This window comes from Oncorhynchus mykiss, chromosome 7 (genome assembly GCF_013265735.2).
Source record: "Oncorhynchus mykiss isolate Arlee chromosome 7, USDA_OmykA_1.1, whole genome shotgun sequence".
Taxonomy (NCBI): Eukaryota; Metazoa; Chordata; class Actinopteri; order Salmoniformes; family Salmonidae; genus Oncorhynchus; species Oncorhynchus mykiss.
The window spans coordinates 60,697,587-60,715,359 of record NC_048571.1 but is presented as its reverse complement, the minus strand read 5'-3'; the positions used below and the strand labels follow the sequence as shown (position 1 = coordinate 60,715,359).

Genomic DNA, 17,773 nt, shown 5'->3' with positions numbered 1-17,773 from the left:
ACACCAGCAATGGACATTAGACCGGTGGAAATCTGTCCATTGGTCTGATGAGTTCAAATTTGATATTTTTGTTTTCCGCCGTGTCTTTGTGAGACACAAAGTAGGTGAATGGATTACCTCCAATAATAATTTGTAAAAATGCAAGTTACTTCACAGATCTTCATTGTAAAGAGTTTAAGCACTGTTTCCCATGCTTGTTCAATGAACCATAAACAATTAATGAACATCCACCTGTGGAACTGTCGTTAAGACACTAACAGCCTACAGACGGTAGGTCACAGTTATGAAAACCTAGGACACTAAAGAGGCCGTTCTACTCTGACTCTGAAAAACAGCAAAAGAAAGATGCCCATGGTCCCTGCTCATCTGCGCAAACATGGGCATGCTGCAAGGAGGCATGAGGACTGCATATGTGGCCAGGGCAATAAATTGCAATATCTGTACTGTGAGACACCTAAGAAAGCGCTATAGGGAGACGAGAAAGACAGCTGATCATCCTCGCAGTGGCAGACCACGTGTAACAACACCTGCACAGGATCGATACATCCGAACATCACACCTGCGGGACAGGTATAGGATGGCAACAACAACTGTCCGAGTTACACCAGGAACGCACCAATCCCTCCATTGGTGCTCAGAGTGTCCGCAATAGACTGAGAGGGGCTGGACTGAGAATTTGTAGGCCTGTTGTAAGGCAGGTCCTCACCAGACATCACCGGCAACAACGTTGGCTATGGGCACAAACCCACCGTCGCTGGACCAGACGGGACTGGCAAAAAGTGCTCTTCACTGACGAGTTGCGGTTTTGTCTCACCAGGGGTGATGGTCGGATTTGCGTTTATCGTCGAAGGAATAAGCATCACACCGAGGCCTGTACTCTGGAGCGGGATGGATTCGGAGGTGGATGGTCCGTCATTGTCTGGGGCGGTATGTCACAGCATCATCGGACTGAGCTTGTTGTCATTGCAGGCAATCTCAACGCTATGCGTTACAGGGAAGACATCCTCCTCCCTCATGTGGTACCCTTCCTGCAGGCTCATCCTGACATGACCCTCCAGCATGACAATGCCACCAGACATACTGCTCGTTCTGTGCGTGATTTCCTGCAAGACAGGAATGTCAGTGTTCTGCCATGGCCAGCGAAGAGTCCGGATCTCAATAACATTGAGCACATCTGTGACCTGTTGGATCGGAGGGTGAGGGCTAGGGCCATTCCCCCAGAAATGTCTGGGAACTTGCAGGTGCCTTGGTGGAAGAGTGGTAACATCTCACAGCTCTAGTGGGAGGCCCCAGTTTGAGAAACAGCTCGGTCTGTGTGTGATTTTTATTTCTTTGTGCTATTCTTTCAAAAATTAAGACATTTCTAAGTGACCCCAAGAGGCGACTCCAGGATGCTGGCCTTCTAGGCCTCCCGCTTCTCTTTCTATTCTGGTTAGAGCCAGTTTGCGCTGCTCTGGGAAGGGAGTAGTACACCGCGTTGTACGAGATCTTCAGTTTCTTGGCAATTTCTCGCATGGAATAGCCTTCATTTCTCAGAACAAGAATAGACTGACGAGTTTCAGAAGAAAGGTCTTTGTTTCTGGCCATTTTGAGCCTGTAATCGAACCCACAAATGTTGATGCTCCAGTTTTATTTCTTCTTTAATCAGAACAACAGTTTTCAGCTGTGCTAATATAATTGCAAAGGGGTTTTCTAATGATCAATTAGCCTTTTAAAACGATAAACATGGATTAGCTAACACAACGTGCCGTAGGAACACAGGAGTGATGGTTGCTGATAATGGGCCTCTGTACGCCTATGTAGATATTCCATTAAAAAAATCAGCCGTTTCCATTACAATAGTCATTTACAACATTGATCAGAAATACAGTGTAGACATTTTTAATCTGATGTTATTTTAATGGACAATTTTTAAAAATTTTCTTTCAAAAACAACGACATTTCTAAATGACCCCAAACTTTGGAACGGTTGTGTGTGTGCGTGTGTGTGTGTATATATTTAATTTAAAAAATAAAATACAAATTAACCCCAAAAATATCTGGGGGATTGGAAATTATGCATACAATTACCTTGATGGAAGCTACAATCTATCCTCAATATTAAAGCTGATCTACCCCCTAAAAAAAAAAATCTGACCTTCACACAACACAATCCGGTTTTGACTAGCTGGTTGGTATTGGCAACCGTTGAAGTAAGTGACAGTTGTTGATGAGTCACCTTGTAAATGAGGGGTTGTTTTCGTTAGGCTTGGTTTGACTGGCAGCTGAAAGGACTGTCAGTGTATGTACAGTATAAGCTCTCTGTCTGAATTGGCAGTTTGGAGTAGTTTGTCCCACTGTGACTGACAGGGCCCCTCATCTGCCTCTCTAACTGACTAACTAACTGATCATTTCCAGGGCGACCGAGGATCAAAGGGGGCGTGTGGATCGGACGGACCAAAAGGAGAAAAGGTACAATGGGAGGGAGAGAGAGAGAGAGGAAGAGGGATGAGGGGAAGAAATGTATGACAGGAAGTTCAATTTAATTCACTTTATTTATCCCTGAGGGGTCTTTATGGGAGTTGCATGGTGAGTTTTGTGATGAAAGTGTTTCATAGCCACTGTAACTATGACCTCTTTCCCTTTTCCTGTTAATAAGGACATTGAATAAGATTAACAGTAGGGGGAAAACGGTGTGGATGCACCATGGTGTGTCTTTCTAATGACCTGGCTATAGTGGACGTGGACTACATACAGAACAGAATACTATTGGACTTTTTGATGGTGTTGAATGTTTTTACCCTTTCTTTCTCTTTCTGTAATCAGGGAGATTCAGGGATCCATGGGCGGTCAGGGTTGCCTGGAAGGAAAGGTGAGCAGGTAAGAATCATCCCATGAAGTACAAGTTTAGAGGGCTCTGAACAGTGCACCATTCAGACTAATATCTGGAATTTAGTATTAAAACTGTATCAGCTTAGTGTGGACATGTTACCAGGTGTTGTTGTATCTGTGTTTCAGGGAGAATTGGGTTCTCCAGGGGCCACTGGAACCGCAGGCAAGGAGGGATTGATCGGACCCAAGGTATTAGTCTATGTATGGTTTGTGTGTGTGCGCGTGTGCGTACTTCATTATGTGTGATATATATCTTTCAAAATGTATCAGGGGTACTGTGTGTCGGTGTGTAACTACATGCCTGTGTGTTTTGTAGGGTGACCGAGGCTTGGATGGAGTCTTGGGGCCCAAAGGAACTCAGGGAGAGAAGGGTGAAAGGGTGAGTCTTTAACCACAACTGAATCCACTCATAAAGTGCACCACTAATACTATGAATGTGACCACAGAAAAACCGCAAGCTGACCACTGACTGTAGCTGTACTGTATATAAGGTCTGATGAAAACTGATTTTGTTTTATTTAACCTTCATTTTGACAGGGAGTCATGCTGAGACACAGGAGGTTGGTGGCACCTTAATTTGGGAGGACAGGCTCGTGGTAATGGCTGGAGTGGAATCAGTGGAATGGTATCAAATACATCAAACGCATGGGTTCCATGCGTTTGATGCCATTCCATTAGCTCCTTTTCAGCTATAATGAGCTGTCCTCCCCTTAGCAGCCTCCGCTGTGCTCAGATGAGCCCTGTATACACATCGATACACACTATACACATCAATATCCACATCAATATTCACCTTCACATTTACCAAAAGTACCCGCTGATGTTACACCCATTGCTGTTGATCCACCAGCTGATGTTAAGCCCATTGCTGTTGATCCACCAGCTGATGTTAAGCCCATTGCTGTTGATCCACCAGCTGATGTTAAGCCCATTGCTGTTGATCCACCAGCTGATGTTAAGCCCATTGCTGTTGATCCACCAGCTGATGTTACACCCATTGCTGTTGATCCACCAGCTGATGTTACACCCATTGCTGTTAATCCACCAGCTGATGTTACACCCATTGCTGTTGATCCACCAGCTGATGTTACACCCATTGCTGTTGATCCACCAGCTGATGTTACACCCATCGCTGTTGAGCTACCCACTGATGTTACACCAATCGCTGTTGATCCACGCGCTGATGTTACACCCATCACTGTTGAGCTTCCCACTGATGTTGCACTCATCACTGTTGATTCACTAACTTATTTCGCAATGCCCATTTCCAAGTATGCAGAAACCCATAGTTGGAGCCTCCCATTGAGAAACCAAATTGAATCTAACAGGAGCTCAAACAGATACAGTGCATTCTAAAAGTATTCAAAACAATTTAACCCATTTTGTTTGAGCACCTTGTTAGACAGATTCAATTAGGTTTTAATGTAATCAAATGTGGAAACAGTCAAGGGGTCTGAATACATTCCAAGTGCATTGTACATTAGCACTTTGCCTCTCCCAGGACCATACAATTACCCAATTGGCTATTACAGGTATTCCCAAACTGGGGTACGGCAATGCTGTCGGGGGTACACCAAATAAAAATGTGATTCACATTTTCAGAAAGTACATTTATATTTTCCAACTGGGCTATACATTTGGGTGAGTTTTTTTTCTCGCCTGAGTAGCCTCGTTTCACTGCCCAAAATAAAATTAAACCATCTAGTGTTAAGCGTAATAATAACAAAATGTCAAATACAGGTAGCCTAGTCAAATAATTAACATCTAATCACATTAACCTTCACTCTTACGCAGACATTTAGAAACGAAACATGACCATTTGAAAAATAAGCCATGGGAGATTTTTGAGTGAGAATAAAGATTACTTTTGAGTAGTAAGACATGTATAAAAGCAACATATACCATTAATAAGAAGGGGCTAGAAGCATCTTATATGGTGAGCTACCGAGGGGCTAGGACAGGCAAGCCCCATACTATTGTGGAGGACTTCATTCTTCCTGCTGCCGCTTATATGGCAGGGACAATGCTGGGGGAAAAGGCCAAAACAACTATACAGACAATGCCTTAATCAAACAATACTGTTGCACTACGCATCATTGACATGGCAGGAGATTGAAACAATTACTGCTTCGCATACAAGCCAGTGAATTATATGCGTTACAGCTGGATGAGTCAACAGACATGGCGATTCTGGCACAGCTCCTGGTATATGTCCGTTACGTTTATGGGGGTCAATTAAGGAAAGCATCCTCTTCTGCAAACCACTGGAAACCTGGACAACATGAGAGGATATTGTTAAGTACTGGACAGCTTTGTCACATCAAATGGACTTGTGGTCAAGATGTGTTCGTATCTGTACTGATGGCGCAAAAGCCATGACAGGGAGACATAGTAGAGTGGTAACGTGTGTGCAAGCAGTTGCTCCCGACGCCACATGGGTACACTGCAGCATCCACTGAGAGGCTCTTGCTGCCAAGGGAATGTCTGACAGCTTGAAAGACGTTTTGGACACTGCAGTGAAAATGGTTAACTTCGTTAAAGCAAGGCACCCGAACGTGTATTTTCTGCATCATGCAATGATATGGGCAGCGACCATGTAACGCTTTTACAACATACAGAAGTGCGCTGGGTATCAAGGGGCAAAGTATTGACAAAACATTTTTTATTGAGAGACGAGCTTAAAGTTTTCTTTACTGACCATAATATTCACTTGTCTGACCGCTTGCATGATGACGAGTTTCTCACACGACTGGCTTATCTGGGTGATGTTTTTTCTCGCCTGAATGGTCTGAATCTAGGATTACAGGGACTCTCTGCAACTATATTCAATGTGCTGGACAAAATTGAGGCTATGATTAAGAATTTGGAGCTCTTTTCTGTCTGCATTAACAAGGATAACACACAGGTCTTTCCATCATTGTATGATTTTTTTATGTGCTAATGAACTCAAGCTTACAGACAAAATCAAATGTGATATAGCGAAGCACCTGAGTGAGCTGGGTGCGCAATTACGCAGGTACTTTACCAAATTGGATGACACAAACAACTGGATTCGTTATCCCGTTCATGCCCTGCCTCCAGTCCACTTACCAATATCTGAACAAGAGAGCCTCATTGAAATTGCAACAAGCGGTTCTGTGAAAATTGAATTTATTCTGAAGACACTGCTAGATTTCTGGATAGGGCTGCGTCCGTGAAGCTATCATAAGAACTGAGCTGACACAAGCAACTAACATGGATAATCACCCACAAACAAACAGTGAAACCCAGGCTACCTAAGTATGATTCTCAATCAGAGACAACTAATGACACCTGCCTCTGATTGAGAACCATACTAGGCCGAAACTTAGAAATCCCAAAATCATAGAAAAACAAACAGACTGCCCACCCCAACTCACGCCCTGACCATACTAAATAATGACAAAACAGAAATAAAGGTCAGATCGTGACAGTACCCACCCCCCCTCCAAAGGTGCGGACTCCGGCCGCAAAACCTTAACCTATAGGTGAGGGTCTGGGTGGGCTCTGGCGCGGGATGTGGACCCCACTTCACCACAGTCTTTCTCCGCCTCATTGTCCGCCTCCGTGGCCTCCTAAACACGGCGACCCTGCTAAATGGCCCCACTGGACTGAGGGGCAGCTCGGGACTGAGGGGCAGCTCAGGCGGCGCTGGGCAGACGGTCAGCTCAGGCGGCGCTGGGCAGACGGTCAGCTCAGGCGGCGCTGGGCAGACGGCCAGCTCAGGCGGCGCTGGGCAGACTGGAGATTCCGGCAGCGCTGGAGAGGAGGAAGGCTCCGGCAGCGCTGGACAGAGGGGCTCTGGCGCCTCTGGACTGAGGGGCGGAAGCTCTGGTAGCGCCGGACAGGCGGGAGACTCCGGCTGCGCTGGAGAGGATGAAGGCTCTGGCAGCGCTGGACTGAGGGGCTCTGGCGCCTCTGGACTGAGGGGCGGAAGCTCTGGTAGCGCCGGACAGGCGGGAGCACCTGTATTGATGGGACGGAGAGACAGCCTGGTGCGGGGTGCCAGCACTGGTGGTACCGGGCTGGGGACACGCACCTCAGGGCGAATGCCTTGCATACTACGCCAAATCAACTGCTCTTTCTCTTTACGCTCCCCCAATTCTATTAACACCTCCTCGAGTGTCTCCTCATCTCTCATCCGTTCACGCTCCTCCATTCTGTCCAATAACTTCTCGACCCTCTCAGACTCAGCCCTCAGCTTCGCCGACAGCTCCGATAACATCCATGGCTCCTTACGGTAAACAGGGGAAGTTGGCTCAGGTCTGGCTCCTGACTCTGCCACACTCTCCCTGTACCCCCCCCCCCCCCCCCCAAGACATTTTTGGGGCTGCCTCTCGGGCTTCCAGCCGCTCTGCCGTGTCAGCTCCTCATAATGCCGCCTCTCGGCTTTCGCTGCCTCCAGCTCGGCTTTTGGGCGGCAATATTCCCCTGGCTCTGCCCAGGGTCCCTTCCCGTCTAGGATCTCCTCCCTAGTCCACTTCTCCAAATAGTGCTGCCTCTCCCATTGCTGCTGCTGTTGCTCCTGCTGCTGCTGCTTTTGCTGCTGCCTCTGTTGACCACGCCTCTTGGTCCTTGGTTGGTGGGTGATTCTGTCACGATCGTCGTAAGAAGCGGACCAAAGCGCAGAGTGGTGTGAATGCATCATTTAATAGATGACAAAAAACACGAAGTAAACTGTACAAAAACAATAAACAATAACGACCGTGAAGCTATCATAAGAACTGAGCTGACACAAGCAACTAACATAGATAATCACTCACAAACAAACAGTGAAACCCAGGCTACCTAAGTATGATTCTCAATCAGAGACAACTAATAACACCTGCCTCTGATTGAGAACCATACTAGGCCGAAACATAGAAATCCCAAAATCATAGGAAAACAAACATAGACTGCCCACCCCAACTCACACCCTGACCATACTAAATAATGACAAAACAACAGAAATAAAGGCCAGAACGTGACAGCTAGAGGGGGTACGCAGCTGGAGGTTGAATGTTTGAAGGAGTATGAGACTATAAAAAGTTTGGGAACCACTGGGCTTTTACCAATGAACTGGTTCTACAATGTAAAATAAAATGTCTCATTTTGCTCCTATTACACAAACCAGAATGACAGAGACATAGGACACAGACACACAGAACAAGGACATAACCCGGGAAATATGAACAAAGGAAACCGTACATTGAATTAAATAAACAGAACTTCTGACATGAGTTGCGAACGTTCATGTGCACACGCTCACTCAGAGGGTAAGAAATCGAAATATATATATATATATATATTGAAATATATCGTATCAATCATGAAACAGAAATATCTAAGGTTTGCAATAAACGGTACGGAGATGGAATGATGAAACGCTAGCAATTATTGTAGGATTAGCTGTAATAAAGATTTACCACACACAGTATTTTATTTTCTCTCAAGTCATGTGACTCAAGTCCACAACTCTGGGCAATAGTGCATACAGGTGTTTGTTACAATTTTTTGCAGATAGACCAACATTATTTATATAGACAGTAAAAAGTACAGGACCTAAAACCGATCCCTATGGGACACCTTTTGTAATATCAAGGAAATCTGATTTAACACCATCAGAAAAAAAACACATTGTGTCCTGAACCAATTACATGACTCCTGATCCATATCGATTTCAGACAATCTTTGAATCAATAAAGAGTGGTCCACACTATCGAAAGCTGTCAATAATTCAATAAAGTGAGCAGCAACAGTGCTTCCTCCGATCCATACCCTTTACAACATCATTTAACACCAAGGTTGCAGCAGAGATGGTGCTATAACCTGGCCTGAAACCAGACCAGTGAACACTTGTAGCTAGGAAGGATCTAAGATGACTGTTTATTATTGGTTCTATTTATTTTTAATCTAGGCAAGACAATTTCGAGATAGCGATCATTATTTAGGTTGGAGGGGTCACCACCTTTGTGGAGAGGGAGCACATAGGCCACCTTCCAAACCCTGGGGATAGCACCCAAGATAATCGTCTGATAAAACATATTGGTAGCAGAAAGCTGCAGCAAGAAAAGGAACATGTAAATCAGCCCCAGTTGATTTTTACATTCATCTTAATCAAGGTGTCTAATACATCACAAGTAGAAAGTTGTTGAAATGAAAAAGATATTCACTAGAAGTCGACTGATCTTCCATCGAGCCAAATGGAGGCTGGGAGAGGGAAGAGCAGTCGAATGACAGACCAGGATCAATTAATCTACCATTTATTTAAAATAAAAAGCCTGCCGAGATAAAATGCTGATTAAAATCATCACTTATCTAATTCTTCTCAATGATGCCAGTGCCTGACTCAACTGTAATAGGCAGGGAAGGAGAGGAAGGAGTTTTTTGTAAAGGGTATCTGTCTGTGGCATCTCCCTCTTCCTCTCTACAGGGCCCCTCAGGTATCCCCGGCCCCCCAGGCCCCAGAGGAGTAGACGGGTCCTCTGGACTGACAGGGTCTCAGGGACCAACTGGAGCTAAGGGCCCCGAAGGCCTCCAAGGACAGAAGGTATTCACTTGCTTTGGTTGTTTATGCCATCTAGTTATGGGGTAAATTAAACATGGTTCAACATGGTTGTTGTCATTGTCAGGGGGAGCGGGGGCCTCTTGGTCCTGCCATGATAGGTCCACGCGGTATCCCAGGTAAACCAGGAGACCGGGGCAAGGAGGTGAGTGTCTCCTCTCTACTGTGCAGTATGTCTGCTCATAAAGTATCTAACTGCAACTGTCCCCCAATAACTCCCTCAAACTGGCCACAGCACAGACACAGCAGTGAAGCTGGGGACCTTTTTCTAAACCGTATGCACTGAATGGAAAGTTTGGAGACTTAAACAGAAAATGTAGAAAACGGTTTTGAACAGACATAATACATTTAATTACTGAAAACACAGGTGTTGTTCCTTTCCAGTTTATATTTCTGATTCTTCGTGGTGGATATGTACTTAGTACATCTGACCTTGGGATCATAGAGCTATTAGTTTGTTCAACTACTCTGAGAACAGTTTATTTGTCAGCTGTGTGTTCTAATACCTGTCTCTGCTGCAGGGGGAGTTGGGTCCAGATGGAGCCAAGGGAGACAGAGGAGAACCAGGCTTGACGGTCAGTGCTTCACCTGGGCCTCAAGGCCCAAATCTGCTGACTCTACCACCAACCTGCCTACACATACACACGCATGCAACCACACACACACACATATTATAATGCTGTCACGTCTCTCTGCCTGTCTCTTACACTCCTCCTCTTCCCCTCTGGCTCTCTGTGAAGGAGGATGAGATTCGGACATTCGTCCGCACAGAAATGAGCCAACACTGTGGTAAGTCTTAGTCACCTGCCAAAACCCCAATGTCCCAATCCAACATGCTGGTGTCCTCAGTTAAACTTCACTTCCTCATCGTCAAGTGAAACAAGTAATGGTGCTAACACATCTGTATTGAACGTAATGCTCCACAGAGTCTGATTCAGACCCTCTGTCCATGTAAAACTTCTCACTGCTATTGACTTTCCCTGTAACATTCTCTTTTCCTCTCCTCCCTTTTCTCTTTGTCTTTCAGCTTGTGGAGGTGAGTGGGTATCAGTCTGACACGTGGACCCGATGGGATGAGGGCAGTAGCTAGCTTTGACATGAACTGTTTAGATTTATTATTAATTTATGTAGTCACTGTGTTTTTGGTTCTGACGTGTGTCTGTACTATGTAGTCTTGGTTCTGTTATGTGGTGTGGTCCATGTAGGTGGTTATCTGTTCTACTCAGTGCTTAAAGAGGGCCAGTGCTGACCTGTTTAGAATATTGGCTCTAAAATATGATGAGTACTAGCACCCAAAATGAGTACTGGTATCTATTTCAGTCCACTTCAACCACTGGTTCTACTGTATGTTCTCATGGGTGTATATGTTGGGTTTCGGTGGTGTCTGGTGGCTACGTCTATGTGTGTTACTGACCAGTGTGGATGTCCTGTTGTTGTTTTTATGTTCCTGGCCCCTCTTCCTTCCCCCCCTGTCCCCCATCCTGGCCTGCTCTCAGGTGTTGTTGTGACAGAAACTCTGTCCCGCCCCAGGGCGCGTCCTGTTCCAGAGCAACAGCTGGCCCGGCAGGGCAAGGATGGTAAGGATGGTGAGTGTGTCTGTCCAACTGTCCTTCATCACTACCTGTCTGTCTGTCCATCAGTATGTCTTAACAAACAGCCCAGAGTGATGCTGTGTCTGGTTCTAAACAATGGGCCCCGTTTTCTCATCAGTATTCTCTGAACATTATAAAGGATATCTCTGTCTGTCCATCAGTTTTACTCACTCTCTAACTCTGTTTTGTCTGCTTTTTAAAGTTAGAGGGTTTGTAAGTGGGGTATTCCAGCTGAATTAAGGCCCATTCACGGGTGGACTGAGCCCTTGGTGAAAGTCCAGTGTTGTGCTGTAGGAGTTGGGGGGTGTCTCCCCTCTGGTCGTGGGGTGGTTGGGGTTAGGGTTGTGACCGCTGTGGCGCCCCCTGCCCTGTGCTGTGTTGCAGGGCGTGAGCTGCGTGTGGTGGTGAACACCAATGACCCTGACTACGAAGATATCTACTCTATGGAGAGTTACGATGATTCCATGGCTATGGAGCAGAGCATCCACCTAACCCCCGCTGCGAATCATAACGACGGTACTTCTCACACACAAACGCACACCCTTAAAGGGATAGCAATACACTTCCCCAGAGTCAGATAAACTAGTGGATACAATTTGTATGTCTCTGCATCCAGTATGTAGGAGGTTAGAGGTAGTTTTCGAGCCAACGCAAATCAGCATTAGCCCAATGAATGGAAGTCTACAGGAACGGCTCCCATAGACTTCCAGTCATTGTGCTTACGCTAGTAAGCAATTGCGCTAACACTAGTTAGAAACTTAAAAATGGCATCCACGAGTTCATCTGACTCTGAGGAAGTAGATAAAGGGTTTCATTGCCAAAATCCTGAAGTATTCATTTAACCCTTAATCCATCCTCACACACTGAACCCAGTCTAACACACAAACCAACCCTGGATCCCCTTTACACACTGCCATCAACATCAACAGCTTCCTGTGTGTCTTTATTGTGTTGATAGTGTTTTTGTATGTGTTGTTTTACAGTGGTCTGTTCTTAACTTAAGATATATGGGTATATATATATAGCAGTCTTGCAAATCTCTAATTTCCAACAATACGTGAAACGTTAAATTATGTGCATGTTTATCAAGTTAGGACTGTATTTGTGCGTTTTATTGTGTTGTCGATTCAGTGTGTTTGTTTTGTGTTAGTTTGCTTATTACAGGGTGTCTGTTGATAGATGTTGATGTTTGTTGAATGATTGCATGTCGACAGGTGAGACAGTCACTGTTGACCCTCTGAAAGCAAAAAGGTCCAGGAGAGAGGTCAAAGGGGAAGGTAAACCCCGCCCACTTTCTCCTCCACTGCTGGGGTGTTAAGGGTTAACTCCGCCTCCATCTCTGCATGCCTCTGGCCTCTCTAGCATGATGGTTTTATTTTCTTTGATTGCTGTTGATAACTAATCAAAACACCCAAGCATATCTGAATTTGGGCACTGAATTGTTTTTGTGTGGCAAATTGACAAAAGTTACAATAGATAATATACGAAGAATTGTACTGAAATTTTTTTTTTTTTATAAAACCTGAATGGATTTGACCTTACAAGCCATCTTCAGCTTTTATCCCAGACATAATTTAGATTTTCTATCCCTTAAAGACTGTGTTAATTGTATGGTCACTTATTTAATGTTCATCACAGAATTTTAAGTTACTGTTCATTAACATTAATACTAACATCACATTCATCTAGCTTACTGTTGGAGCTCTCTGTCTCTCTCACTGTGATTTTCCTCACTGTGTGTATGTGTGATGTATTCAAGCTCCAGTGGACCTTTGTGTGTTGCCCCTGGAGGAGGGCAGCTGTGGGAGGTTTACTCTGCGCTGGTACTTTAACAGCCAGGTGCAGGCCTGTAGACCCTTCATCTACAGCGGCTGTGAGGGCAACGCCAACCGCTTCCTCCATCAGGAGACCTGTGAGGAGCGCTGCCTCCCGGAGGACACAGGTACACACACACACACACACATACACACACAAGCAAGCACACATAGTAGCTTACTGTGCATACATACATATCAATCAATCAAATATATTTATAAAACCCAGCCTAAAACCCCAAAGAGCAAGCAATGCAGATGTAGAAGCATGGTGGCTAGGAAAAGAAAGGCAGGAACCAATGAATAAACTTAGAGAAGAACCAAGCTCCGAGGGGGCACAAAACCGGACAGGAAGATCATGCCAGTGACTCAACCCACTCAAGTCAAGTATAGCGAAAAAAGCCTGGCAAGATGTGATGCACCCCTCTTAGGGACGGCATGGGAGAGTGCGAGCAAGCCGGTGACTCAGCCCCCGTAATAAGGTCAGCGTCAGAGAATCCCAGTGGAGAGAGGATAGCTGGCCAGACAAAGACCGCAAGGGTGGTTTGTCACTCCAGTGCCTTGCCGTTCACCTTCACACCCCTGGGCCAGACTACACTCAATCATAAGACCTACTGAAGAGATGAGTCTTCAGTAAGGACTTAAAGGTTGAGACCGAGTCTGTGTGTTTCACATGGATCACCAGATCATTCCATAAAAATGAAGCTCTATAGGAGGAAGCCTCCAGCTGTTTGCTTAGACATTCTAGGAACAATAAGGAGGCCTGTGTCTAGTGACCGTAGCATACGTGTAGGTATGTATGGCAGGATCAAATCAGCGAGATAGGTTTTGTAGGTTGGCAGTAAAACCTTGACATCCACCTTAGCCTTAACAGGATGCCGGTATAGCACTGGCTAGCACTGGTGTAATATGATCACATGTTTTGGATCTTGTCAAGATTCTAGCGGCTGTATTTAACACTAGCTGAAATGTACTTAGTGCTTCATCCGGGTAGCCCGAGAGCAGAGTATTGCAGTAGTCTAATCTTGATTTCCCCTGGGGAGACACCTTGTGTCTCATTACGTGGTTATTACAGGTTTAATCATGTTTATTAAAGTTCTCTGTGTGTGTCCATGTGCGGAGGTGTGTGGGTTTTGGCTGAGACCCACAATAGGAGGTTTAAAACTTGGACATACACTACTGTTCAAAGGTTTGGGGTCACTTAGAAATGTCCTTGTTTTTGAAAGAAAAGCATATTTTTTGTCCAGTAAAATATAATCAAATTGATCAGAAATACAGTGTAGACATTGTTAATGTTGTAAATGACTATTGTAGCTGGAAACGGCAGATTTATGGAATATCTAATATCTAGGCGTACAGAGGCCCATTATCAGCAACCATCACTCCTGTGTTTCACAGCGCAAACTGGGTCTTACCAAAATATAAAGAGAAGTGGGAGGCCCCGGTGCACAACTGAGCAAGAGGACAAGTACATTAGAGTGTCTAGTTTGAGAAACAGACGCATCACAAGTCCTCAACTTGCAGTTTCATTAAATAGTACCCACAATACACCAGTCTCAACGTCAACAGTGAAGAGGCGACTCCAGGATGCTGGCCTTCTAGGCTGAGTTGCAAAGTAAAAGCCATATCTCAGATGGGCCAATAAAAAGAAAAGATTAAGATGGGCAAAAGAACACACATTAGACAGAGGAACTCTGCCTAGAAGGTCAGCATCCCAGAGTCGCCTCTTCACTGTTGATGCTGAGACTGGTGGTTTGTGGGTACAATTTAATGAAGCTGCCAGTTGAGGACTTGTGATGCGTCTGTTTCTCAAACTAGACAGTCTAATGTACTTGTCTTCTTGATCAGTTGTGCACCGGGGCCTCCCACTCCTCTTTCTATTCTGGTTAGAGCCAGATTGTTCTGCTCTGTGAAGGGAGTTGTACACAGCGTTGTACGAGATCTTCAGTTTCTTGGCAATTTCTCGCATGGAATAGCCTTCATTTCTCAGAACAAGAATAGACTGACGAGTTTCAGAAGAAAGGTCTTTGTTTCTGGATACTTTGAGCCTGTAATCAAACCCACAAGTGCTGATGTTCCAGATACTCAACCAGTCTAAAGATGGTCAGTTTTATTGCTTTAATCAGAGCAACAGTTTTCAGTTGTGCTAACATAATTACAAAAGGGTCTTCTAATGATCAATTAGCCTTTTAAAATGATACATTTGGATTAGCTAACACAACGTGCCATTGGAACACAGGAGTGATAGTTGCTGATAATGGGCCTCTGTACGCCTATGTAGATATTCCATTAAAATCAGCCATTTCCAGTTACAATAGTAATTTACAACATTAACAATGTCTACACTGTATTTCTGATCAATTTGATGTTTTAATGGACAAAAAATGTGTTCCTTTAAAAATGACATTTCTAAGTGACCCCAAACTTTGGAACGGTAGTGTATATCATGCTGAATACACACACATTCATGCTGCACATACACACACGTACACACAAGAACATGTATCCCCAAAACGGATTCTTGTGTTTTGTTGCAGATGCTGTTCCTTTGAAAAAGGGGCGATGATGAAGGGCGTGTCATGACTACCTCCTCTCCACCCTAAAGAAGGGCAACAAATGGTTGTTTAATTCATATTTAAAGCTATAAAACATTGGCAAGGTTTTTAGTATACAGTACATACACCATTGACGGATCTTTTCTCATGGTTGATGATTTTATTATTTATTTCAAGTACATTTATATTACGTTAACTCTGCAGCCAAACTTTTAAATCCCCCTCAGAATTACGTCTAGTGATTACAGCAGCACCGTATTACAGGAAGACAATGTTGTCCAAACATTGATGCAACCATACCACAGAATGCAGAATCTGTGGTGGATGTACAGGTAATAAGTTCCAAATCTGTCCACTAAATAGCTGTTCTGTATGTATAAAGAGGCACTCACAATACATGTTATCATATTTTGCCAATGTAATGTACATATAAATGTATATTTGTATTACCTGGGAAATAGTGTTGTGTGTCCTAATGATTCATGTTAAACTCTGCATGTTTTAACCTGACAGAGAAAAGGTGCTATTTTAAAATATATTTTTATATTGCACATATAAATTGCACATTTCATTTGTTTGTATTTTCGCCATGTTTGATGTTCAAATTGCAAAAAGCACACTCATTCATGTTGGCTCGGAAACACTACTCATTGTTTTATGAAATATGTGAATAAACCAGAGAATGAATAATAGTATTTCTGCAATGTTTTTTAATATATAAAACAAATTTAGAGGTGTATACAGTGCCGTGCGAAAGTATTCAACCACCTTGGCGTTTTTCGTATTTTGTTGCATTACAACCTGTAATTTAAATAGATTTTTATTTGGATTACATGTAATGGACATACACAAAATAGTCCAAATTGCTGAAGTGACATGAAAAAAATAACTTGTTTCAAAAAATTCTAAAAAAAATTGAAACGGAAAAGTGGTGAAGCCCATAAATAAGATCTGGTGCAACCAATTACCTTCAGAAGTCACATAATGAGTCAAATAAAGTCCACCTGTGTGTAATCTAAGTGTCACATGATCTGTGTATATATACACCTGTTCTGCAAGGCCAGAGTCTGTAACACCACTAAGCAAGCAGCACTATGAAGACCAAGGAGCTCTCCAAACAGGTCAGGGACACAGTTGTGGAGAAGTACAGATCAGTGTTGGGCTATAAAAAAAATATCAGAAACTTTGAACATCCCATGGAGCAGCATTAAATCCATTATTAAAAAATTGAAAGAATAGGGCACCACAACAAACCTGACAAGAGAGGGCCGCCCACCAAAACTCACGGACCAGGCAAAGAAGGCATTAATCAGAGAGGCAACAAAGAGACCAAAGATAACCCTGAAGGAGCTGCAAAGCGCCACAGCAGAGATTGGAGTATATGTCCACAGGACCACTTTAAGCCGTGCACTCCACAGAGCTGGGCTTTACAGAAGAGTGTCCAGAAAAAAATAAGCAAACATGTTTGGTGTTCCCCAAAAGACATGTGGGAGACTCCCCAAACATATGCAAGAAGGTACTCTGGTCAGATGAGACTGAAATTGAAATGTTTGGTCATCAAGGAAAACGCAATGTCTGGCACAAACACAACACCTCACATCACCCTGAGAACACCATCCAAATTGAAGGAGCTCGAGCAGTTTTTCATTGAAGAATGGCAAAAATCCCAGTGGCTAGATGTGCCACAATAAAATATTTTGCAACATCAAAGTGGTAGGTATGTTGTGTAAATCAAATGATACAACCCCCCCAAAAAATATATTTTAATTCCAGGTTGTAAGGCAACAAAATAGGAAAAATGCCAAGGATGTGAATACTTTCGCAAGCCACTGTAGTAGGGCCATGGGTGTTTACTGGTCAAGTCACATGGTTGAGGGTGATACTTTGATCTGTTTACACTCCCTTGCTTCACTCGACTCCTGCGTGTGTGTGTTCATATTGGTGAATGTTCTAATTCAGCTGTACAATGTTTTATTAATGAGAGGATGCTCTGCCTGTTGGGTATGACTCATCCTCCCCTGGTCCCCCCCACCCCCCTCTTTCATATATATATACACTGAACAAAAAATATAAATGCAACATGTCAACTGCTGGATTCATGAGCTGAAATAAATGATCCCAGAAATGCTCTATAGGCACATAAAGCTTATTTCACTCAAAGTTTGCGCACAAATTTGTTAACATCCCTGTTAGTGAGCATATCTCCATTGTCAAGAAAATCCATCCACCTGACAGGTGTGGCATATCAAGAAGCTTATAAAACAGCATGATCATTACAAAGGTGCACCTTGTGCTGGAGACAATAAAAGGCCACTCTAAAATGTGCAGTTTTGTCACCCAACACAATGCCACAGATGTCTCAAGTTTTGAGAGACCGTG

The 17,773-nt window shown here is 44.0% G+C and overlaps 1 protein-coding gene across 7 annotated transcripts in view; it reads left to right on the top strand.

Annotated features, from left to right (window-relative positions):
- LOC110528989 (collagen alpha-1(VII) chain) overlaps positions 1 to 16,081 on the top strand; it is a 123,247-nt gene extending 107,166 nt beyond the window's left edge. For 3 of the 7 annotated variants that reach the window (XM_036983693.1, XM_036983695.1, XM_036983694.1), the window contains exons 108-121: positions 2,398 to 2,451; positions 2,806 to 2,859; positions 2,998 to 3,060; positions 3,188 to 3,250; positions 9,302 to 9,418; positions 9,501 to 9,578; positions 9,955 to 10,008; positions 10,174 to 10,222; positions 10,461 to 10,469; positions 10,930 to 11,019; positions 11,410 to 11,541; positions 12,240 to 12,302; positions 12,785 to 12,967; positions 15,377 to 16,081. In XM_036983693.1, coding sequence (XP_036839588.1) covers positions 2,398 to 2,451; positions 2,806 to 2,859; positions 2,998 to 3,060; positions 3,188 to 3,250; positions 9,302 to 9,418; positions 9,501 to 9,578; positions 9,955 to 10,008; positions 10,174 to 10,222; positions 10,461 to 10,469; positions 10,930 to 11,019; positions 11,410 to 11,541; positions 12,240 to 12,302; positions 12,785 to 12,967; positions 15,377 to 15,405 — 1,038 coding nt within the window. In that variant the 3' untranslated portion in view covers positions 15,406 to 16,081. Of the gene's footprint in view, positions 1 to 2,397; positions 2,452 to 2,805; positions 2,860 to 2,997; positions 3,061 to 3,187; positions 3,251 to 9,301; positions 9,419 to 9,500; positions 9,579 to 9,954; positions 10,009 to 10,173; positions 10,223 to 10,460; positions 10,471 to 10,929; positions 11,020 to 11,409; positions 11,542 to 12,239; positions 12,303 to 12,784; positions 12,968 to 15,376 lie in introns of all 7 variants that reach the window. The other 4 variants (XM_036983696.1, XM_036983697.1, XM_036983698.1 and 1 more) reach the window with 4 other exon arrangements.
- The last annotated feature ends 1,692 nt before the right edge of the window (positions 16,082 to 17,773 follow it).